Genomic DNA, 25484 nt, shown 5'->3' with positions numbered 1-25484 from the left:
GGAATCTTGTAATATGGCCTGTGGTGAAACACATGAATGAAGCGTGGCAGCTCTCCTAACCCTCCATGGGATATGAGGCAAAGCAGCTGTACAAAAAATAAAGGAACAGAGCGCACACCGCCCTAGTGTAACACCATTTATTTGAAGTTAATAGAAGCCATAAAAATAGGAAGTCATGCATGGAAATAAATATCCCCCGATGATGTTTACAGGGCTCTCTCCTCCTAGCCTCGGTGGCTCAGCTGTTCGTCAATGGCAAGCAGTACCTGACTATATTGTTCTAGGGCCCCTAACAAGGGAAGGTTGAGTGAGTCCTTATGTTCTTTAAGGCCCCATTTAACACTGTTTTTCCTGCACTACACTGCAACGGAAATTGCCTTATTCAATGTAGTGCCTGCACATTAAAGTGTTTGTAAAGTCTTATGTGCTTATTAAAAAAAAAAGTTATACTTGCCTGCTATGATTGGGTAACTGACTTTGACAGCCACGGGAGCCAATGGTGTGTCGCTGTATCTCAACCAATCGGAAGTGAGTCCTGAACAGCCGATGGACATCGTTGGACAGATGGGGCTCGGGTAAGTATTAGGGGGTGCTGGGGAGGCTGCTGCACACAGGCCTTTTTATCTTAATGCATAGATTGCATTACGATCAAACCTCCTGACTTAACAAATCCTTTAATGCAGCACAGCTGTGGTGTTTTTGAAAAAAGTGCAGGCGCTTCTTTAGTGCAGTTGCAGCACTTTTTCTGCCCCATAGGCTTCAAAAGAAATGCAATAAAATGCTTGTGAAATGCATGTAAATGTGTTAAAGTTGCACTGCAAAAGTGCACCAAAAATCCATCATTGTGTGAATCAAGGGTTAAATGTATCTAACCCCAAGACCAATAATGTAACCTATTGCAGCCTGAATTGTGTGGGTGTTGTTTTTCCTGGTCATCCTGCCAGTAACAGCCTTTCTGTCCTAGTGTGACTATACTTACTGTATTGTTATAAAGGAGCAGTGTTGTCACCCTAGAAAGGTTACAAAACGCCTCCCCCTCTCTCCTCTCTAACTTTGGCTGTAGACAGATGGCTTGGAACAATACCAAATGAGCATGCAGCACAAATCTATTCGTTTTCTTGCAGGATCCACAGGTAGTTGGGTCCATATATATATATTTGAACACGGGCACAATTTCCATATTTTTGGCTCCGTATGTACCAGAAAAAAATTAAAACAAAATGAATTTGAAGTGGAGACTTTCAGCTTTAAAGTGGTTATAAACCCATAGGTAAACTTTTACCTATAGATAAGGCTTACCTATAGGTGCTGTAAATATCTCCTAAACTTGCACCGTTTAGGAGATATTTACATTGCATGCAGCCAATGTCATTGGCGCATGCGTTCTGAAGAAACAGCCGCCCATGCCGTTTCTACAGAGCCCTTTGTCGTGACTGACTGCTCCCGCACTAATGCGAGTGACGTCACGCGGCTCCAGCCAGTAATGCAGCCGGAGTCCGCAGACCCGGAAGGAAGACAGGGGAAGATGGATGCAGCAGGAACAACGCATGCTTTGTTGCAGGTAAGTGTCACATCGCATACTAGCACATTATGCATTTACTTTGCAGGGGGAAAAAAGGAAGAGTTTACTTTTTAATTTACGGGGTTGAACATAAATAATCAAGCAAAAATTTTAGAAACTGGGTTTTCTCCTTTCTGATGCCTTGCCAGGCTCGAACTGCAGCAGTCTTCAGTTCTTTGTTTTTGGGTCTTTCTGTCTTTAGTTTTGTCTTCAAGTGAAATGCAAACCCAATTGGGTTAAGATCAGGTAATTGACTCAGCCATTGTAAAATTTTCCTTCAAAAGCTCCTGGGTTGTTTTTGCAGTGTTTTTGGATCATTGTCCATGTGTACTGCGAAGTGCTGTGCAATCCACTTTTCTGCGTTTGGCTGAATCAGGGCTGACAGTCAACACTGCAGAATTCATCCGGCTGCTTCTGTCTTCTGTCACATTACCCATAAACACCTATAACCCAGTGCCACTGGAAGCTTTGCATGCCCATGCCATCACACCGCCTCCACCATGTTTTACAGAGGACCTTGTGTGCTTTGGATCATGCTCCAAGCCCTCGCCACACTTTTTTTTTTTTTTTTTCTTCCGTCATTCTTTTACAGATTAAGCTTGACTTCATTCTTCCAAAGAATCCTTTTCCAGAATTGTCTGGCTTTTTTAGATGTTTTTTGGCAAGTCTAATCCTGTGCCGCCTGCACAATCGACTTTTGGGAGGATGCCTAACCTGGTGGGGGCTCCTGCTAGGGCCCCCTTCCTGTTGGGAGCAGTGCGGTGCCGTTCAGGGCCGCCATTTTCTTGTAATCTTTTGTGCTATAGATCGAGGTCCATGTTTGTGAAGCCTCAGCGGCTATTTTCTTTTGGTTTTCTCACTGAAAATAGCAGCAGCTATGTTCTTTGAAGCTAAATGGGTGGTGATTTTGGCAGCGGGAGCTACTCTTGATCCCCTAGTGCTAACTCCTAGATCTTTCTTTTCCTGATCGCCGCATGGTGTGCAGTTAGCTTGGGGCTGTAAGTACCTGATTGGTGGTGAGTCCTTTTTGTGGGGTCCTCTCTCCTTCTCTGCTATAGCAGCGGAAGTTCTCTGTGCTGGGCCCTAAGGTGCTGCCAGCACGGTGAGGGGTGTCCCTAGCAGTGTGATACTTTTTATTTTTTTTTATTTTTGTGGGTCCCCCTCTTCACTAATGGAGTGCCTGGAGAACATTTCCCTACCCGATCCCCTCATAGAGGCTGCCAGGCCCTCTGGGTCCCAACAGTCTGACTGCACTGACAGGGGTCCTGGAGTCCTTAGCCCAATTTCCCAGGACCAAATCCACCTTGGACACTATCAAAAGGTGTCCCCTCTGCCTTCATCTGTTTTGCCAGATTCTGATCCAGCTGTGAGTTATGCCTCGTACACGCAACGATTGTTGGCCGACCGATCGGCCGTCTTTTGTCCAGTGTTGTTGTGTTGGTTGAAATGTGCTCTAGACTGCACACAAACTTTTTCGGCCAACAACCAACTTCAGAAGTGATGTCATGTGCTGGTTTACTTTCCGTGTGTTTTTTCTTCTGAGCATGCCCAGTCTTGCTCATCTGATTTTTGTCTGCCGAAATCTGTACTGACTGACGGAAAATTGGCTATTGTGTTGTGACGGCCAACAAAAATTTTATAGCATGCACACCAGATTTTGTTCGGCCGAAAAGTCGCAGTCGGTTGCCGGAAGCATCATACTAACAAGCCGACGATTGGACGTTGGCTGAAAATTCACGGCCAACAATCGTTGCGTGTGTACGAGGCATTACCCTCCTGGGTCTGCGTCCATACACCCTACATGCTCAGGTAGTGAGGATGATGGCTTTGCTCCTCTAGCTGCGCATGAAAAGGCCCTTGTGGATGTGCTGATTGTGTCAGTGCGTGAAACTTTAAAGATGGAGGATGCGGTTAATGTTGCATCGGAGGTGCCGGTCCCTTTTGGCACCCACAGGCCCACCAAGGCCCACTTTGATAATATAGCAACAAAACCGTGGGGTTGTCCAAAACACACTTTTGCAGTCCCTAAGCATTTTGCAATGCAGTATCCGGAGGATTCCCTGCTTAAAGTGGATAGTCCCACCTGTAGTGAACTTGCTGCTTTCCAGGTTAGATCTAGCCACCTTAATTCCGGTTGAGGAGTCCCTTGCCTTTAAAGATCTGGTTGATCGGTCAGACTCTGGCCTGCCATATGTTAACTGTGGCTGGTTCAGCACTTAGGCCGTTATTTACGATTGCCATGGTGGTGCAAACGGACAGTGGGCTAAACTTTTTTGCCGGGAACTGGAGTGGGAGCAGCTTCCCCCTGCCTTTGCGGAGCTGGCGGGTCAGTTGGTCCAGGGGCTACAGGACCTACAGTTTGTCTGTGATGCCTCTTTGGATGCGGATCTTTTGCTTTCTAGACTGTCAACGCAGTGGTCCTTCAGCGTATTATCTAGCTGAAATTCTGGTCTACGGACCAGACTTCTAAAGGAAGGCCTTATCTGATCTCCCGTTTGTGGGGGATTCCCTGTTTGGATCTTCGTTGGATGACATTAAGTTTCTGGATCCCTGGACCTCCCTGGTACAGGACAAGTGGGTCCACAGTCATTTGGTCTGGCTACAAGATCGAGTTTTGGTCTTATTCTCCATAAAGGTTCTTCCCTTCCAACCTGTGCTTGTCCCTGGATTGCTTACGAGGTCTTTGTGGCAGTGGAAGACTTGTTACTTCAAGGGGTGATTGTCCCTGTTCCGACTTTAGAACGTTTTCAGGGGTTTTACTCAAACCTGTTTACAGTTCCCAGGAAGGAAGGCAAGGTATGTCAAATTCTGGACCTCAAGGCGATAAACTGCTTTGTGCGGGTACAGAAGTTCCAAATGGGAGTCCATTTGCTCGGTAGTGGTGTCCCTACATGGGACTTTCTCGCTTCTATCAACATCAAGGACGCCTATCTTCACATTAAATATGCGCTGGTAACCAGCGCTATCTCCGCTTGGACGAGGAGCATTATCAGTTTGTGGCGTTAACCTTTGGTCTCTCTTCTGATCCTCGGGCCTTCACAAGTGTTTGCCCCGGTACTAGCATTGTTGCGTCAGCGGGGGATCGCGGTACTGGGGTACCTAGAGGATCTTCTGTGAGCAGAGTCTGACTGCTCTGTTAGACAATTTGGAGATTACTCTGTGAACTGAGGGAGTTGGTTGGATTCTGAACCTTCAGAGGTCTACTCTGGTTCTGCCCACAAGACTAGACTATCTGCGTCTGACTCGGCCAGAGTGTTTCTTCCCCTGGAAAAACTCCAGAAATTGCAAGAGGCTATTCATCTTCTGTTCAGCAGATGGTCATCCCTCCAGACTTTCATGCGGGTGCCGGGCCTGATGGGTCTACCTCTTTGAGGCGTTTGTTTGCACAGTTCCACACGTGATATCTGCAAAAAGAGATCCTGGTGAAATGGGACAATCCTCTTGTCTCTAGACAATCCTGATCCTGTTGAGCCGGGATAGGAGAGGGTCCCTGATCTGGTGGCTTTTTGGCAGGAAAAATCCTTTCTCCCCTGTACTTGACGTTTGTCATCATGGATGCCAGCCTGTCTGGTGGGGAGGTGTGCTTGGCACAGCTTGTGTTTAGGGGATCTGGACTCTGATCGGTAGGCTGGACTCTTTCAATGTACTGGAACTCTTGAGTGATCAGAATGTCTGGATTATTGGACAATTTGTCTTCAGGACAGTGCCATGGCCGTGGCCTGTCAATCACCGAGGGGGCACGAGTGCCTTGGTGGCTCAGGAAGTAGCCAGTGTTTTAAGATGGGCAGTCATTCCAGCCTTCTGCTGTACACATTACAGGGGTGGAAAATTGTCATGCGGAGTACCTCAGTCGACAGGTGTTGGACCAGGGGAATGGTCGCTTCATCCGAAGGTTTGTTGTCTCCGGTGGGGTACTCCAAGGTGGACCTGTTGGCCTCTTGTCTCAACAGGTATAGAGGTTTGTGGTACGGTCTCCGGAGCCTCTAGCCGACACCACAGGCGCCTTAGTGGCTCCTTGGAGTCAGTATCATCTGATTTAGCCCCCTCTCTCAAACTTCTGCCAAGACTCCTGTGCAGGATCGAGGCGGAAGGGAATTCCGGTCATTATGGTGGCTCCAGACTGGCCTCGCCAGCCTTGATACACTGATCTATTATGGCTTGTCGCTGATGCTCCTTGGAGACTTCTAAGTGAAGATCTTCTGTCCCCAAGGGCCAATCTTCTATCCTACTTTACAGTTGCGGCTTTAAGATTCCCATGCTGTTAAAGGCTAGAAAATCTACCTCTAGGAAGATGTACATTGCGTCGTGTTGAGTCTCTTGGGGTTCACCCTAGCTCCTTTTCAGTGGCTCAGATATTGGCCTTTCTCCAACGGGGGGGTAGAGCAGTGCATGGCCTTGAGTACAATTAAGCGCCAGGTTTCTTGGCTGTTTAACGTCCATCGACCACACATTCCTTGCTGCGTACCCTTTGTCCAGGGAGTTCGACACATGGCTCCTTCAGTGCGGCTTCCTTTGCTGCTGTGGGAACCTCAATTTGGTTCTGTAATTTCTTCAGAAACCTTTTGAAAGTCTTCGGGAGGTTCCCCTGCTTGTTATCCCAAAAGGTGGCCTTTTTGGTGGCTATTACTTATGCACGCAGGGTGTTGGAGCTGGTGGCGTTTTGTGGTTCAGAGGAGAAGGTTGTTCTTCGTCCTGTCAGTCCTTCCAACGGTCGTCTGATTTCCATTTGCATGAGGAACTTTTGATTGTGTTGCCTTCCCTATGCCTCAGGCCTAAACATCTTTTTTTTTTTTTTTTTTTTTTTTTAGACTCACTATTTGTACTTTCGGATGGACCGCAAAAGGTTGGCTGTGACCCATTTCCAGATATGTTGACAGTGATTCAGGACTATTCAGGTTCCTCCTTTCCCGGTTAAGGCACACTCCTCAGTTGCTTGGTGCCTCCTGGGTCTTCCGTCATCAGTCTTCAGTGATGCAGGTTTGCAAGGCGGCCACCTGGTCATCTGTGCACACTTTCACAAAGTTTTATAGGGGGATGTGTTTGCATCTTCAGATGCTGCTTTTGGCCGCAAGGTTTTGCAGGCTGCTGTTTAGAGGACCTAGTCTTTGAGGGTGTTTATGATTAAGCTCTAAGTTACCTGGTTGGCTACGGTCTAATCTTGCGTTTCTTGCGTTTTTTTTTTATTTATTTTTTTTTTCTTTTCTTGCTGTTCCCACCCCTCATGTTTGGGACCTCCCAATGGTCAAGAAGTTAAGGAGCTGTGTCCGTTAATGAAAAAGAGAAAATGGGATTTTTGACTTGCTGTAAAATCTATTTCTGATGTTTGACATCCCCCCCCCCCCCCCCCATAGGCGTAGTCAAGCTTTTTCCTGCCTAGGGGGCAGTATAACCAATGGTCAAGAAAAGCAGCTTTGAACATCAGAGAAATGGATTTCATTAAAAAAAAGTATTTTTTTTCCTTGGAGAGCATCTTGTGTGATCACCACTTTTGTCTTCCATGGACATCCAGGCCTTTTTTATGTTGAGCTCTCCAGTGTTCCCTACTTTTCTGTACCAAACTGTTGATTTGGCCACACCTAATGTTGCTGCTACTTCTCTGCTGTATTTGCTTCGTTTTTTAAAAAGCATTAGTCTCGATTCACACTAGCGCGACTTGTCAGCCTGACAAGTCGCGGTCCATTGACTGCTACAGGACCTGTTCTAATAGGAGCGACACAAGTCGCTCCGACTTAGAGAAAGGGTCCTGTACTACTTCGGGGTGACCTCGGAGCGACTTGTATAGATTTCCGTTATGTGAAGTCCATGCAAGTCGCTCCAAAGTCGTGGTGCATGTGAATGCCCAAGTCGCCCCCGAAGTAGTAAGGAGTCGTGCCACCCCAGTGTAAACCGAGCCTTATAGTGGCCTGTTTCACTTGCATGAACTACTCCTTTGATCGCATGATCTAGGTTCACAGCAATAGATTCCAAATGCAAATACGACACTTAGAATCCAACTCCAGACCTTTTACCAGCCTAAAGTGATTGCAAATTCTCGTGTCATCCATTTTTGGAAAAAAAAAACTATTCTACTTACCACCTCTGTGCTGTTGGTTTTGTAGAGTGGTCCTTTTCCTGGGTCCCTCTTCACTGTTCCTGGACCCTCCCTGCTATCATGTGCCCCCACAGCAAGCAGCTTGCTATGGAGGTAGCTGATCTGCAGCTGTCGGCCCTGCCCCTTTCGTGATTGTATAAAATACTTTGACAGCCGTGGAAGCCAACTGCCCTGCGGCTGTGTCTTGGCCAATCAGGAAAGAGTCCCAGATGTCCGAGGGACTCGTGGACAGGTGGGGCTCCGGTAAGTATTAGGGGGTGCTGGGGAGGCTGCTGCATGCAGTTTATTTTTTCTTGAATTAATGAAGAAATAAAAGGGTAGCTCACACCATGAAACCGCTTGAGTCAATTTTTCCAAATATTTTTTTGGTACTTTTGGAAAAATAAAAGGGGGGGGGGGGTGCTATTAACGGCTGTAATTCCTGAACCCTTTCTCCAATTTGAATGTACATTATATAACTATAGCTTGAATATGTTTTGGTAAATAACTGAAGAAAAACTATAACTGTGCCTGTGTTCAAATGTATATGGACCGAACTAGAACACTTTTCATGCTAGACCAATAATGTTATTTTTACACTTTAAACTGCTAGTAACGTCACTTTCATTTGCAGATCAACCCCTAAGTCTGTGTCTCCTCCTATCTCACCATGAGACATGTACGCGCTTCTCCTCGGGCCACAGCTGCTGCTGGCAGCGGGGTGAAGAACATAGTCAAGGGACATCAGCACTCAAGGGTTGTTGGAGCGCACAAGCAGCGAATCCCTGAGAGAGAGGTTCCAGCAGCCAGGACAAAGGTGGCAAGGACAATCAGCCTCCTGCCCCATGAACGCCAGGCCTTCTACCAGCTCTTGGGTAAGAAACTGTTTTCTGTAAAGGAAAGGAACCAATCATCTCAGGTTGCGTTTTTTTTTTTTTTTTTTTTTTTTTTTTTCCTTCAAGACAAATGCTTGATTATACTCCCATTTGGACTCTGCCATTCCATAGCTACTAGACTCTCTGCTTTTGCATTAGTTCCGTTTTTTTTTTTTGGGTGACCTAATTTTGAGGTGATTAAACATTCTGCCTTTGTGGGGCAGTTGGTACAGTCTTGTCATTGTGTCATTGTTAGTACGTGGCCTCGGACTTAACATTTCAGTCTGTAGTTGGGGAGAAGGGCTTCATTTCACAGGGTCTGAAAGCTTTTTTTTTTTTTTTTTTTTTTGTTTGGGATGACAGCCTGGGGAAGTATTCTGGACATCACTTTTTTTTTTCCAGGAAAATGTCTACCAAAAATCTACAGTATCAAGATGCAAAAGACCTCTCCCTTGCGGGTTCATCTGACTGGAATTCAGTTAGGAATGCAACTGCAATGGTATACATTTAGTCGTCAAAGGGCTAGATGTCTTGCTTTTCAGCATAAGGCCATCCAGATTAATTCTTGGCATACCTTTAGATTCTGTGGCATATTGGCTGGTGGACTTCTCAGTTGCCAGCGTTTGGGCTCAGGGAAATGGTCTCTTCATCCAGGGGTATTTCAGTCTTCTGGCAAAGGTGGAAAACCCAGGACATGGGTCTTTAGCTTCCGGAGTCATCCACTTACTAAGCAGGTTGTCTCCAGATCCAGGGATCTTGTGGGATCGGTTCAGTGTGACCTACACGCCCTCGTACAATAGTTTTTCTTTGCTCTTTTATTCCCTACAAGTGGAGTTACCCTAAAATTGGAGGACACAGCTACTAAGTCAGCTGCGACGGTGCAATTCGGTACCCGCAGAACCTCCAAGGTGGCAAAGGTATTACCCCCCCCCTTTGCTGCTTTTTCCGTCAATATTGTCACAAGTCAGTGGGGTTCCCTCAAACAATATTGGGGTCCCAAAGTTTTGCTAGAAGGTATCCTTTTGCAGAGTCCCGGCTGGTACTGTAAAGAAACTTGACAGTACCACCTGTGGTGGACTTGCAGCAGGTTATCAGGTTAAATAAAGCCACCCTTCTGGTGGAGGAATCTCCGTAATTAAGGATCCTTTTGCCAGGAGAGCTGAATCTTTGGTCTGATACCGGTTTACCATGGCCAGTTCCATTCTGCTGCCGGTTTTCACCATAACCTTGGTTTCCCAGACCTTGATGGAATGTGCTAAGCTCCTGCGCCAGGATTTGAAGGGGGGACAACCTCCAGACCTGGTGGACCAGTTGGTCCAGGGTTGCAGTACATCGGTGATTCCTCTCTGGATTCAGCCCCCCTAGCCTGCAGGGTGTCTGCGACAGCTGTGACTCTTTATTGCATAAGGTTAAAATACTGGCCTGCGGACCAGGCTTCCAAGAAGGTATTGACTGTCCTCCATTTTGTAGGAGACCGCTTGTTTGGAGCTTCCATGGAGATCATTAAAGGTCTTACACGAGGTAAGAGTACTCTGCTTCTGCAGACTGCCAGGAGTAAAGAGGCTCGTTGTAAGAGTGGTCCTTCTTGGGAAAATAAGCAGTCCTTTCGCCCCTCGGGATCTAAGGACCAGGGATCAAAATCCACCCATAACCCTGCAGCGGGTTTCAAGGGGCTTTGGCTTGGTAAGTCAGAGTTGGGTCCCTCCAGGACCACAGACAAGCCCACTTCTGTCTGAAGGGGTACCCTCACCCATATCTAGGGTGGGGGGGGGGGACTTCTTTGCTTCTTTCTGGATCTGTGGATCTCCTGGATTCAAGACAAATGGGTCCCTTCCTCACACTCCCCGCCAGCATGCAGTACTTGCCAGCAGTAAGTCTCATGTGCTAGGGGTGCAACTAGCCCCCAGTACATAATTGTAAGTATCCCAGCTTGTGCAGTGTTTGACTCCTACCACCATGACCACTTCAAATCGCTGTCCTTTTAATATCACTCAGGAGTGCACCTCTGTATACTGATTGCATTGCATTTCATAATCCTCTAGTTGTGTTAAATTGGTGGTGGCAGGGGGCGTGGAGTGCCACCTCCTTGAAATTAGTTTCTGCAGGTTGGGATGTCTGCATAGTAAAAATTATCAGCTCACATTTGTGTAGATGCTGGGATCAAAGGGGTCCCTGGGATGCTGGCATCGATATTGTGGTGGGATTGCTAAGGTAGCTGGGACTAGAGGGGAAGCAGTTGGCGCCAGCGTGGAACGCAAAAGGTGCACATACAGGAACAGACGTCAGCTGAGACAGTGTGATGCGGTGAATGGGCGGTACCGCGTTTCTTCTTCAGACATAGGCCCTGGGGACACTGCACCCTTCATCCCTCTCCGTAAAGTGTACGTTCATGCCATGCTTTTTCAAATGTGAGCTGTCTTTATTTAACCTCAGTATCATGAGTGCTTTAACAGTGAGGACTAATCCTCTGCAGCCAAGTATGAAAAAGCGCTGGTGGAGGCTTTGATTGTCAGTGCAGGAAACTTTAAAATTGGATGACTGCTGATGACGCTGCTGTAGTTCAGCACCCGCAAACCTTCAAAGGTGACAAAGGTGTTCCTTTTTTCCTGCCTTTTTGACAAGCTTGTCACTAGTCAGTGGGGTTCCCTGAAACGCATGGTTGGAATACCTAAGCGCTTCGCTAGGAGAACCCTTTTGAGGAATCTCTCCTAAAGAAACAAACGGTTCCACAGTTGGACTCCCAGGTCTCCAGGCTAAATAAGACCACACTTTTGCTGATGGAGGATTCTTCATCCTTTTAAAGCGGTTGTAAACCCTAGAAGAAGAAAAAAAAAAAAAAAACCTGCAAGACAAAGGCATAATGGGCTAGTATGCATCGCATACTAGCCCATTATGTGTAACTTACCTTAGACGAAGCCCCGACACGGACCCCCGGACATCGCTGCGGGCGCTGCCATGATCCCTCGCCGTCTCTTCCGGGTTCGGCGGCTCCAGCGCGGTGATTGGCCGGAAGAGACGGCTCCGGCGCGATGATTGGCCGGAGCCGCGAAGACGTCACTCCCGCGCATGCGGGAGTGACGATCAGTTGATCCAGGGGCTACAGTACATTTGTGATGCATCTTTGGATATGGCCCACTTGGCCGGCAGGGTATCTGTGATGGCGGTGATTCTTCGCTGCATGATTTTATTGAAATACTGGTCGGCTGACAAGGCTTCTAAAAAGGTGCTGACTGATCTACCTTTTTTAGGTGACTGTTTGTTCGGTGCCTCTATGGAAGAGCTCATTAGGGGCCTTACGGGAGGTAAGGGTACATTACTTCCGCAGATTGCTAGGGGCAAGGAACCTTGTCGTAAATGTGGTCCTTTTTTCTCAGCTCACAAGCGGCCCTTTCGTCCATCTGGTTCGCAAGAAAAGGGTTCGTGATCCACCTGTAACTTTGCAGGAGGCTCCAAGAGACCCTGGAATGGTAAGTCTAAAGCGAGCACTACCAGGTCTGCAGACAAGCCCCCCCCCCCCCCCCGCCTGAAGGGGTGCCCTCACCTGCATCTGAGGTTGTCGATGTCTTCGCTTTTTGCCGACCCCTGGACTTTGCTCATTCAGGACAAATGAGTCGATGAGTTGGTTCGGTTACAAAATCTATTTTCGGTCTTTGCCCTCCGGCAAGGTTCTTTCCTTCCAACTTGCGCTGTCTCACAATTGGCTATAGGGCAGTGGAGACCTGTTAGCACAAGGTGTCATTGTGCTGGTTCCAGAGTTGGAACGTTTTCTAGGTAATTATTCAAATCTGCTTAGTCCCCAGGAAGGCCCAATCTTGTACCTCAAGGCTCTGAACCACTTTGTGCAGGTTCAGAAATTTTGGATCGAGTCCAGCCGCACAGTAGTAGCTTTCCTTCATCAAGGGGATCTTCTGGCTTCTAGCGATCTCAAGGATGCTTGCCTTGATATTCCAATATATCAGTATTTTCTTTTAGCCGTAGGAGAGGAGCACTCCATGGCGTTACTTTTTGGTCTTGCCTCAGCTCCTCGGGTGTACGGGTTTAGCACCAGTGCTTCAATGGAACAAACGTCCTCCCTGCGCTATGTAATTATTGCCACACTGATGCAGCTGTTTATCACTGTGACCAACTTAAAAAAAACAAATACAGTGCAAACCAGTGAAATACTGTGTGGTCCTGTCTGTCCCCCCAAAAATATGTGAGAATCAGACAAATGCCAAAATATTGGCAAGCATGTGCCCAGTGAAAATTCCATGCAAAATTTTTTTATCAACACAAAGAGAAGTCATCAACGTATCAATAACAAGTGTGTGTGTGTGTCGTGCGCAGTTTTCTTTAAAGTAAAAGGTGCAAATCTGTGACTTCTCATGCATTCTGTTGTGATCCACAACCCAAATGTGAATGCACTTAACAGATGCTGTGGACCCCGTAACCATACTGCATGTGGGTCTGTTAAACCTAAACTGGTAAGTGTTGGCACTTCTTGAGACTTCCCATTAGTCACATGGTGACATGAGAAGTCAAGGATTGGCACCTTTTTTACTTTAAAGAGCACTGTGCACGATAGATTTTTTTTTTTTTATGGGTAGATTGAAAATTTTATACAAAAAATTTCTGGGCACATGCTTATTTTTTGTTTGATTCTCACTTATTTTTTTTATTTTTTATTTTTTTTGGGAACATCTGTTTTATAGAAACACTATGCATGAGTGCTTTTCACTTATTTTGAGCACAAGGTGTGTAATATATAGTGAACATACAGTATCTCACTGGTTTGTGCTGTATTTGTTTCAACTTGGGACATAACTGTGCAAGCTCTTCAGGAGTTCTGATGGACACTAAATTTACAAAAATCGGCCTTGACTCCGTCCACCAAGCTGGACTACTTGGGTCTGACGCTGGACTCGGCGTTGGCCCTGGTGTTTCTTCCTCAGGAGAAACTTCTGAATGTGCAGGATACGTCCCAGTTCATGTTGGCCAACCGTCGGTCGTCACTCAGGACTTGCATGCAAGTGCTTGGTCTGATGGTCTCCACTTTAAAGGCAGTTCCGTTTGCTCAGTTTCATACCAGACCTCTGCAAAGTTTCTTGCAAAGATTCTTGCCAAATGGAACAAGGGTCTGCAGTCGCTGGACAATCTGATCCTGTTAAGTCAGGGTATGAGTGGGTCTCTGCTATTGTGGCTCTGCTCCCCGGCACTTCGCATGGGAAAGTCCTTTCTTCCCCTGTTAAACAATTTCCACGGATGCCAGTCTGTCTAGGTGGGGGGCTGTCTTGAGGATATACTCAGCTCAAGGTATTTGGACTTGAGTCCAGTCTGCAAATCAACATCTGGAGATTCGGGCGATCAGACCGTCTGCAGGGATACCTGGTGAGGATCCAATCGGACAATGCTACGGCAGTGGCATATGTCAACCAAGAGGCACAAGGAGTGCCCTGGCAGCCTGGGAGGTAGCCGGCATTCTAAGGTTGTCAGAAGTGTTCCAGCCCTCTCTCCATTATAGGGGTAGAGAATTGGCAAGCGGATGTTGGATCAGGGAGAATGGTCCCTTCATCCGGAGAGGTTTCATCAACTGTCTCTACAGTGGGGACTCCTGATGTGGACCTGCTGGCTTCTCAACATAAAGGTGCAGAGGTTAGTGTCAAGGTCTCAGGATCCTCTGGCCGACACCACAGACGCACTGGTGGCCCCTTGGGGTCAGTATCATCTGATTTTACGCCTTTCCTCCAATACAACTTCTCTAAACTGCTACACAGAACCGAGGTAGAAGGGGTTCAAGTCATTCTGGTGGCTCCAGACTGGCCTTGCTGCTCTTGGTTCGCAGGCCTGGTAAAGCTGGTAGCAGACGTCCCTTGGAAATGGCGATCGACCAATATAGTTTTTTTAATACCCTTATTTTGGTCATCGGATATCTGTATCGGCCGATATTGTCGGACATTAAAAATTTTTTTCTTTTTTTTTTTTTTTTCTGCTTTCTTGTGGAGATCTGAGGATCCAAAAGACCCCAAACCCCTCCTCGGCACTGAAAAGCATTCAAAAAGTTTGGCTGTTTTGAATGCTGTCAGTTTTTTGAATTTGGGGCAGAGTACCCGGAAGTAATGTCATGACATCACTTCCGGGTTTTTTACATGGAGGCCTGGGTCTTCGGCGGTGGAGGTAGGATGCCCGGGTCTCCCGGTGGGACAGAAGACGTGGGCAAGGTGTGGAAACGTTCCCCCCCCCCCTCCCGCTCCTTGTAATGACAGCTGAGTGGCTTAGCCGCATCGGTTGTCATTACAAGCCGTCCATCGGCTATGGACACCGGTACCAGGGTGATGCCTCTAGCTGCAGGCATCACCCTCGTACATGCACTTTCCCTAAATAAATATCAGTAACCTCAGGGGCCGATTCCGATCGGGCAAAGTGCATATCAGCCCCCGATGTATGCATATCGGTGTTGCCATACAATCGGTCAATCTCTACTTGGAAACTTCCTGGCTTGGCTATTTTTTTTTTTTTTTTAATTTTAAAGTACAAACACAACATAGAAAACCAAACTTGTCCAGAACCCCACCCACCCCGCTTGGTAGTGCAGTGGTTCACAGCAAAAAAAATACATGCACAAGTGCGAGGTATAGATGTAAATATACATATACATTCCCCCCCTGAGCATCACATCAGAAGTCAGCTAGACCGAGACCAGGACAAGATCACCCATCCCCTTATAATGGCTGGGCTATCAAAAGCCAGGTTTTGAAGGACAGATTGCTGTCGGAGTCGGTGATTACTACGCTGTTGAAGGCTAGGAAATCTACTTCCAGGAAGGTTATCATTGCGTTTGGAAAGCGTACATTACTTGGTGAGTCCCGTGGGGGGGGGGGGGGGGGGTTTCTCCCTGTTCATTTTCTGCGTCTCACATGTTGGAGTTTCTACAACTAGGTGTAGATCAACGTTTGGCTCTGGGCACCGTCGAGGTACAGATTCCCGCTTTGGCCATTTGTTCAAAGGCTGTTGGTTGCAAAATCCTTGGTTCACATCTTTGTGCAGGGAGTTCGCAATCTGGCTCCTCCTGTGCGATTCCCTGGTACCTCCGTGGGATCTCAATTTGGTTCTGTCGGTGCTTCAAAAGTCTGCTTTGAAAACATTTGTGAGAAGGTGGCCTTTTTTGGTTGCTATTACTTCTGCGTGTAAGGTGTTGAAGTTGGTTGCGTTGTCCTGTCGGTCACCTTACCTGGTGGTTCACAGGGACAAAGTGGTGTTACGACCCTGTCAGGCATTCCTTCCTAAGGTTGTCTCTGGGTTTCATTTGAACATTGTGTTGCTGTCATGTCCTAAGCCAAAAAATCCTAAAGAAATTCCTCTACATTCCTTGGATGTAGTCAGGGCAATCTGGGTGTACCTGGCAGTGATTGAGTCGATTCAGGAATCCAGTTCTTATGGATGGACCACGTAAGGGGCAGGCCGCTTCTGCTGCAACCTATTTCCAGATGGATCAGGTAGATGGTGATGCAGGCCTATTCTATTAAGGGTCAGGTTCTTCCTTTCCCTGTCAAGGTGCATTTTACAAGGCTGCTTAGTGCCTCCTGGGCCTTCCATCAGTGGTTCAGGTGTGCAAGGTGGCTACATGGTCGTTTGTACACACATCCACAGTTTTATAAGGTGGATGTACTTGCATCTTCGGATGCTGCTTTTGGCAACAAAGTCTTGCAGAAGCTCCCGCCTCCTTGAAGGTTTAATTTTTTCCTTGTTGAGCTCTTTTTTTACCTGGTTGGCATGTTTAGCCTTGTTGGGAATTGGATTTATTGCTGTGTTTTTCCCACCCCTCATGTTGATACTGCTTTGGGACATTCCAAGGGTCTAGAAGACATGGAGCTGTCTGTCAATGAGAGAACTGGATTTTTGTTTTACCATAATCTTTCTGAGGTTATGTATTCTTCTAATACTCTGTTTACAATACAAACTGAAATCCTATAGCAGTAAGTGATGGTATATCCTGTGGGACTGCCTCAGGGGCGTTGCCAAAATTGTTTCTGCCTAGTCCCACTCCTGGAGAGGGCAGCATAAGCCCAATGGTCTTGAAGACATGGAGCTGTGTCCGTCAGTGAACCTCAGAGGTATTCTTTTATGGTAAGACATAAATCTAGTTTTTTTGACAATGTGGAAAGACAATGTGGAAAATGGGGGTATGAATAATTTTTTCAAGGTACTATAAATACTTAATGGGGGGTTCTGATAATTTTTGAAAAATGGAATTTTCTTTCATCTGCTTGTGCTGCCAATGTATTTCATGCAGATTTATTTTGTGCTAAGCTGATGCATTGTATTTAACCTGCAGACTGTGACATCATTCAGCAGTTCCTGTCAATGGATGTTTGCCTTCGGATATCTGACAAGGTTGGTTAAGTATTGTAGCCGAAAGATCAACTTTATTTCCAGTCAGGCTTCTATGGTAAAATGTGTCATACAACTGAATGCACATCTTTCTTTTCATTCAGCTGTAATGTAAAGTCTTGCCATTAATTTTCCTAATGCCCTTTTCACACCTGAGTGTTTTTCAGCTGGTAAAACGCTCATCTCAAGTCGCAAAATGCTATTAATTTCATTGGCCCCTGTTCACATATGACCGTTTGAGCTTAAAAAATTTTGCTTCAAGCGACAAAGTACAGGAGCTTTTTGGGCAGATAGGCATTGACATCTAACAAACGCCCATCTCCAAACACCTGCAAAAAACGATACTCAGGTGTGAATGGAGTCTCAGGAAGCATCCACAGCCTAGCATTGCTCTCTACAGAGGTTCTACACACCCCATTCTGAGCTAGCGCTTCAATTTTTAGAGCATGTGTGCAAATTGCAGAGAACACAGGAAGCAAGGGTCCATCTCTATAGCATGCAGGCAGGGGCTAGCCTTTTCTACTGACTGGCTGCTTTCTTAAAGACTAAAGCAGCTCCAGTTTTGATGCAACTGAAATATATTAAGCAGATTTAAACAAAGTACTGTTGGGCTTTAGGATGTGCTGCCTGCCCATTTAGCATGCATGAATGGGCTGTTTTAATGTCTTAAAGCTATTTTGGCTATACATCTATACAGATCTCAGGAGTGCAGTACATTTTGCACTCCTGTGATCTATTTTTTTTTTTTTTTTTTTTTTTTTTTTTTTTTTTTTTTGCCAATGGCGGAATGAAGCCTGCAGTCAGTCAGACCAGGCTCTGAAAAGATCCCAACTGGATGGTCGGGATCTGCCCAGAAGCCTGAACTGGCAGCTAGCAGTCTGACAGTCTCGGGTTCTTTGCTCACAGAATGCTGAGTACTGAGCGATCAGTGGTTGATTGCTCAGTTCTCAATGCAGAGCCGGCAGGGGGACAGATGCAGCATCAGATCAGTGCAGCATCCACTTATGTGAGTAATGTTGGACTGTCCTACAGAGGATGGGGAGGCTGAAGTAAAATGTGTCTTTTTTCAATTTCAAGAGTGGTTTTACACTTGTGCTGTCTTTGAGATGGAATAAAGCTAAATTGCCTTTTAATTGTGCTTGTTTTTGTTCTCCATGCAGTATCTAATAGCAATGGTGCTTGCGTACTTCAAACGAGCAGGCCTGCGAGTCAGAGAATATACAGCAATTAATTTCTTTGTTGCTCTGTAAGTATCTTTTTCTATTTATGAAAATGGATAACGTATCTATAAATGGTACAGAATCCACGCTTTAAAGCCTAATATTGCCGCCTTGCAAAAGTTCAATAAGTAAACCTAGAAATCCCATTATTTTGCCTGCCTTCCCATACATTTGGATCAAACCTCTGAGGCATTTTCTGATAACTGCAAAAGTTTCTGTGAGCTAATCATGTCTGCTGAATTTAAAGGGTAAAGCCTGATACGCACTCCCCCCCCCCTTATTTTACCCAGTGGGCTGAACAAAAAACTGACCTTGGGTCAGAGCCGTTGAGAAAATCTGAGGTTAGTACAGCTACTTCCCTGCTGTAGAACATTCTAGTCACTGACTGAACACTAAACGGTAGCCGTTTGGCAGACCTATTTCAGTCATGCCTGTTACACAGATGTCAGCCCAGCTGCAGTACATGGGCCTGATGTCAGCTGGTTTCTATTGCACCAGCTGATGCTGCCTGACATTCAGCCCTAGTATACGGGGCTCAACTCCACTTTTGTAATGAGACATTCTCTGGATGCTCTCTGTACACTGCAACAAATTTTATTTAAAAAAAAATGCCTAGCTTTTTTTCTGACACTTTGCAGGTGTATGAACCACAGCCCCACTGCAATGGCGCGTTTTTCCTTTCTCTGGAGTTCGGCTTTAACATGCAGCTGTCTAGGCCAGTGTTTCTCAACCTTTTTTCAGTCGGAGCACCCTTGAAAAGTATTTTCAGTCTTGAGGCACCCCTGCCCAAGGTGTGTATCGCAGAACACGCGCAGAATCTTGCTCGTTCCTGACAGACAAATGCTCAGCTCTTTGGCAAACATGGGTGCTTTGGGTGCATTTCTGCTGGTAGGGAAGCCCATTTAAGCCCTACACGCATCACACATCCACACAGGGCTTGTTCACATGTCAGGTTGGAGGGGCAGTAAAACCACATGGTTGAGCTGTCTTTACTACCCTCATCTGCTCACCCTTTAGCTGCAGAGGCAGCATCTGGGGATGTACACATGTGGTGGCTGCAGCTGGAGGTATACCCAGGGTGAATGGGGCTGCACTGCAACTACCCTGCAACTGTGTGCATGGTTGCGGTGTGGTGGTGCTGCATTTCCGGGCTTAAAACAGGAGGTGAGAAGCAACATATTACTTAGTTACATACATATTGCCTCTTTACCGCCTGCCAAATGCCTCTGAAAAGTGATCTAAACAAGGATTGATTTTCAAAGGAGCAGCAGCCCTTGCTGCTATCAGAAACAAGCCCTAAAAAGCAGTTCTGACAGTACAGGAATGGGGGGTTAGGATTAAAAGTAACATATACACGCATGCACACACATACAAAAGAATGTACAAACGCATGTATACATGCACACATACAGACACGCGCGCGCACACACGACACATGTACGCACACACATACAAATGCATACACATGTATACATGAACAGACACATGCGCACACACAAACACATGTACAAACACATAAAAATGCTCACACATGCATACATGAACACACACCGAAACATGGACACATGTACACACATACACATGTACAAATACAAACACATGTATACATGCACATGTACACACATGTGCAAACACATACATACACATATACACAAACTTTAAAAGTTCTATTACAATACCTTTCCTCAGAGGCCGGGTACTGCACTGTAGGGGGAAGCAGAGAGCACAACACACTCCCCCTCCCTTTACTTTCACTTTGCTGAGGCTGACGGAGCTTCATCACAGTTCCGATGTACAGCAGAGGATCGGGAGATCGGGCTCATCTGACAGCCCTTCTCTTCCATGATCCCGTGGCACACCTGAGGACCTCTGGCGGCACACTAGTGTGCCGGGGCACACCGGTTGAGAAAGGCTGGTCTAGGCTACTGTAGACCAGTGTTTTGCAACCTTTTTCCAGTCACGGCACCCTTGAAGTATTTTCAGTCTCAAGGCACTGGTAAACGGTACCAAAGTGGTTGAGATGTGGTTTTTACCTCCCCAGCTGCTTTTTTTTTTTTTTTTTTTTTTTTTTAAACTAGGGGCAGCAGCCAGGCTTGTGCATTCTGTTATGGCAGGAAGCGCGTCCACCAGCTTTCCGGAGTCTCAAACAAAGCCATATTTGGCTTTGATCTGGTCTCTAATGTGGAAAACCAGAAGCGATATCATGGTTACTGGAGCCTTAAAGGCGCCAGATTTAAAAATTGTATTCAAAACAGCCAAACTTGGTGGTTTGCATGCTTTTAAGTGCAAAGGAGGGATTTGGGGTCCTATTACTGTCACAAGGGATGTTTACATTCCTTGTGGCAGCAATAAAAGTGCTAAAAAAAACTTGGGCTAACTTGACTGACTTTCTCAAGTCTTCTTCCAGGACAGGCCATGAGACCTATGGCTCCTCCTACCATGACAGGAAACGTGTTAAAAACCAATTATATATAAGGCGGTCCCCCAGTCCTCACACTTAAGTATTAGGGTTTCCTCCCGACAGGGGGTAACATGTTTCCTGGAACCTGCTTTTCTGGTCTCATGGTCTGTCCTTTGAAGACTTGGGCGAGGAGAAGTAAATTCTTTCCCAAGTGTGGTACCTCTGCTTTACAGGTCGGGGGGGGGGGGAGGGCGCTTTTCTCCTGTCCTTAAAGCCCAGGGAGGGTTACAACCATCGCTAATGTCAGGAATGCAGTAGGAGTCCTTTCCACCTCAGTGGCATGGTCCTTGGAGCAGCACAGGCTGTGTTCCCGTGATCGCTGCTGATTTAAAATTGGCGCCACGCAGGGTGGAAGGGGCGGAACTCCTGGGTTACACTCTGGCCTAAGGAAGTGACGGGGTCACTTCCGGTTGCAGTAAAATCATTGGTGGGCGCCAGAAACGCTGGTTCCGGTTTCCAGAGGCGTGAACAGGAGAATTACTGGGTAGCCAGTGTTCAGGTGAAACCCAGCAGAGGCTGTGGGACAATAGAGCGGGATGGATCCCTCTACAGTAAACTCTCAGGCGGTGGAAGCTGGCTCTGGCACCGGCACCTCTCAGGTAAGCCTGGGGAGTTTTCCCTCTTGCAAAGCCTGTAGGGGTTTCCTTTTTCCTCCATAGACTGGGGGCTGGTAAAGGGGGGCACTTTTTTCACTCTTTAACACGGGTGTTTATTTTGGGGCCTGTTTTACAGGGGGTTTTAATCAGAAAAATGCTTTCTCTTTATTATAGACCAAGGCTCAGGAAAAGGTCCAGACACAGCCCCCCAAAAAAATGTGCCGTTTGCAGAACAAAGCAAAGTTCCACATGGAGCAAAACATGCATAGAAAGCTTGGTTAAGGATGATCCAGCTATATCCTTCCAGATGATGCTGACTTTTGTTAGGGATGAGTTAAACCTCTACCTTTAGCTCCTTTAAAACCCTCTTAGATAAATTGCAGACTCCTGTATAAAGTTCCAATCCAACAGTGTGTGTGGTGACAACATGAGGGAGGAGCCAGGGTAGTTTGCCCCCCCCCATTTCTCATTTGAAGAATCTGGTTCAGGGGAAGAGCGCAAGGATAGGGAATCCATCAGATGCTCCAGGTTTAAATTGCCACTCAAAGATGTGGACGAATTTAAGCAGTCTGTCACTTTAGAAATTGAGAAGGTTCAATTATCTAAACATGACCTTATGTATAAAACGCATAAGGCCATGGTTTTTCATGTGCACAGTTCCCTTCTAGATACAATAAAATTAGAATGGTAGAATCCTGGAAGGAAACCATTTTTTAAAACAATTTAAAAAGTTTCCTTTTTGATGAAGACGCAGCACAACCATGGAACAAGATTCCTAAATTGGATGCCCCCCTTTCAAAGATTTCCAAAAATGCGGATTTGGTCTTTGATGATATGGGTACACTTAAGGACCCAATGGACAAGAGGAGATATTTTGCTGCGTAGAGCCTTGGAAGCCTCAGTCACGAGTCTAAAACCAGCCTTAGCCTTTACTTGTCTAGCCAGAAATCTTGAGTTATGGCTTTCACAAATCCAGTCTCGCTTATCTGCTGGGACTCCAAGGGATCAGATTATTAAAGATTTCCCTCTTCTATTTCAGGCAGTAGGGTATCTGGCTGATTCTTTTGCTGATCAGAATGACGGCAAGAACCTCGGCCTTGGTTAATTCAGCCAGAAGAAGTCTCTGGCTTAAGACATGGTCAGGAGACTGTACCTCCAAACTTTGCCTGTGCGGTCTTCCCTCTACAGGTGACCATGTATTTGGTCCCGGATTAGCAGAAGCACTGAAACGTACTGCTGACAAAGTCGTTTCAAGATAAAAGAAAATCCCCATATCCCTGGTTTTTTCAAGTGAGGGGCAGACAGCAGGGTCGGCACGACACCGGACCCAAGAAGTACTAGCCTGGCCACAAAGGTAGGGGCAGCATTTTGTTTAAACCTCCTCAGCACTCTGCCAAGCTGCAATGACTCCCTTCGCTGGGTGGGAGGAAGATTAAGGGCCTTCCCTCCACAGTGGAGGGAAATTGCATCAAGCCCTTTCATTTTGGACTTGGTGTCCAAGGGTCACAGTCTGGAATTCAATTTCTGGCCTTCGGAGAGAATGTTAATTACCAGTCTGCCCAAAGATCGAGTGAAAGTAGCTGCCTTAAGTCTCCAAATCGGAGACTTGGTAGATCAGAAAGCATTGGTCCTGGTTCCAAAAGCGGAACAGGGCAGGGGGTTTCTCCCACATTTTTGTGCTAAAAAAATAGCACTGGGAGAGTGGTCCCCACTAGAAGCAAGGGCATCATGGAATCAAACTCATGGCAGTAGCTTTTGAGGTCTTTCTAGCAGAAATCAAGGAATGTCATCTGCAGATTCGATCCGACAACATTGCAACGGTAGCATACCTCAACAAACAGGGGTACGCAAAGTCAGATTGCAATTCACAGCCCAGATTTTTTTTCTTGGGCCTAGGTGAATCTAGCCTCCATTTCAGTGCTTCATCTAAAGGGGACTCAGAATTGCTTAGCAGACCACCCCAGACATCTGGTCCCTCAACCCAAAAGATTTTGCAGAGCTTGCAGGCAGGTGGAGTCTACCAGAGGTGGACCTCTTTGCAGCCCAAGCAAACGGCAAAACACAGATTTGTTCCCTGAATCCAAGGGATAAGTCTCTAGGGATTAATGCCTTTGCGAATCCCTGGTCATTCAGCCTTTGCTATGTGTTTCTCCCAGTCAGGCTAATCTCGGCAGTTCTTAGGATCAAGTTGGTATTTTCTTGGAGAAATCTCCAAATAGCCCCCTTTTTTGGCCCAAGAGGCAGTGGTTTTCACGCCTGCAGTCTTTAACCTCAAAGCCTCCAATAACTTCCATTGAGACCGGACCTGTTGGCTTAGGGTCTGGTATCTCATCCTCAAATCGCATCCTTGGTTGACAGCTTGGTATCTGAAGACCAGATACTAAGCTCCCAGGGTTTACTCAGACAAAGTAGTGAAGACCTTAGTCAGTTGTAAACCTGTCACGAGAGCAATATACTCCAAGTTTGGTAGAAATGTAACTGCTGGCTGAAAATCAGACTTTCCCCTGATATACCGTCTTTTGGAATTTTTTTTCAGTAGGGTGTCGATAAGGGTCTTTCCCGTAGTACCTTAAAAGTGCAGACGGCTGCAATTGGCATTTTCTCCAATACTCCCTTAGGGAAAATTCCATTATAGCGAGGTTTTTCAGAGCATTAGCATTATCTAAACCAATGTCCAACTTGGAACTTATCTTTAGTTCTTCCTTCAGGCCTTGACTGTTTCTTTTTGAGCCTCTGAAGGATTTACCAGTAAAGTTACTCACACTGAAGAATGCGTTCCTGATTGCAGTAACGTCAGCTCGAAGAGTCAGTGAATTGCAAGCTCTTGATTAGAGAGCCTTTTTCTTATGATTTTTGATAGGGTAGTGTTAAAAAACGATCCAGGGTTTTTACCCAAGGTAGCTACTTCCTTTCATAGATCACAGGATATTGTGCTACGTATTTTTTGTAGGTCTCCAAAAAATGAAAAAGAATAATTTTAGTTTTTTGGATGTCGGGAGTTCTGGCTTACCTAGAGTTGACTAAAACCTTTAGGAAGTGTGAAACCTTATTTGTGCTTTTCTGTACACACAGGTAATCCACCCTCTAAAGCCACCATAGCTAGGTGGATAAAGCGGGCTATTACAGAAGCCTATTAAAGCAAAGAAGGTTGCTCCACCTTTTGTCAACGCACATTCAACAAGGGCCTTGTCAGCGTCCTGGGCCGAAAAAGGGCTGGTGCCTCACCAGAACAAATCTGTAGGGCAGCTACCTGGTATAACTTTTGACCTTTGCAGTAGTCCCTCCCTAGACTGGTTAAGTTCTGGCTCATCGTCTCATGGGCTGTCCTGGAAGACAACTTGAGAAAAGCTGAGTTAGACTTGCCAAAACTCCTTTTCTGAGAGTCTTCCAGGACAGCCGGATTTTCCCACCCGGTTTATATGCATGTCATCACCAGGTAGGAAAATCCGGGTATGTATGCTACGGTTCTCGAAAACCAAGTGTGAGGACTGGGGGACCGCTTTATATCTGATTGGTTAACATGTTTCCAGTCTTGGTAGGAGGAGCCCTAGATCTCATGGGCGGTCCTGGAAGACTCTCAGAAAAAGAATTACTGGTAAGTCTTAACTCTGCTTTTCATGGAAGAAAAAGTATTTCTTCCAAAAAATTTGCATTTGAAAGACTGCTGTGCAACTAGTGACATATAATATTGCAATGATTGCCATTTTATTCTTTAGAGTCTAGTAAAAAAAAAAAAAAAAAAAAATTTGAGGGTTCGACGTAAATTCTAGCAAAAAATGCTGCCTGGGTCTGTAAGCTGCATTATTTCTGGGTGGACACATCTTGGGCTGTATTGGACAGCCCTGCTGCCAGGGGTCACCTCAGCCCATAATCCCCTCTAGTGTCAGCTCAATTTAATCGCGAGCCCCATCTGCGGTAGGGTTTCCCCTCAAAGGGCTGGTTGTATCTGGGTTGTGCTATGTACAGACTGCAAGGTTCAGGGGTGCGTTACCTACAGAGATCAGGAGGGTGTTGCATGCAGGGTTCAGGAGTGCAATATGTGCAGAGTTCAGGACTATGCTATGTACTAAGGTTCAAGAGTGCGCTTCATACAGAGTGCAGTGTTCAGGGTGTGCTGTACAGGGTTTAGGGGTGCACTGAGTTTGTAACTCTAACCCTCCCCCATGAAGCTTTCTCACATCTTTACTTACTGGCCCAGCTCTAGTACCTCCCTGTGTAGATGACTGTACTACCTGTATTTGCAGGTAGATCGTTCTGAGATCTGTCCCCGATGTGCCCTATTGTGAGTGCATCCAGGAATCCGTTAGATCCCTGCTGAGGGCAAAGCTGTCCCT

General features: G+C 46.3%; 1 protein-coding gene across 1 annotated transcript in view; it reads left to right on the top strand.

The window, feature by feature from the left end:
* Nucleotides 1-8301: 8301 nt before the first annotated feature.
* Nucleotides 8302-25484, top strand: part of SPDYC (speedy/RINGO cell cycle regulator family member C) — a gene marked incomplete at its 5' end in the record, with an annotated part of 70945 nt that continues 53762 nt past the window's right edge. Inside the window, 3 exons of the mRNA XM_082269572.1 lie at nucleotides 8302-8506; nucleotides 16818-16876; nucleotides 18034-18119. Coding sequence (XP_082125698.1) covers nucleotides 8302-8506; nucleotides 16818-16876; nucleotides 18034-18119 — 350 coding nt within the window. The remainder of the gene's footprint in view (nucleotides 8507-16817; nucleotides 16877-18033; nucleotides 18120-25484) is intronic.

The sequence above is a fragment of the Pelophylax lessonae genome (genome assembly GCF_965119305.1).
Source record: "Pelophylax lessonae genome assembly, chromosome: 10".
NCBI classification, from domain to species: Eukaryota; Metazoa; Chordata; class Amphibia; order Anura; family Ranidae; genus Pelophylax; species Pelophylax lessonae.
Note: the sequence above shows the minus strand (reverse complement) of the source record. Positions and strands in the feature narration are given on the sequence as shown.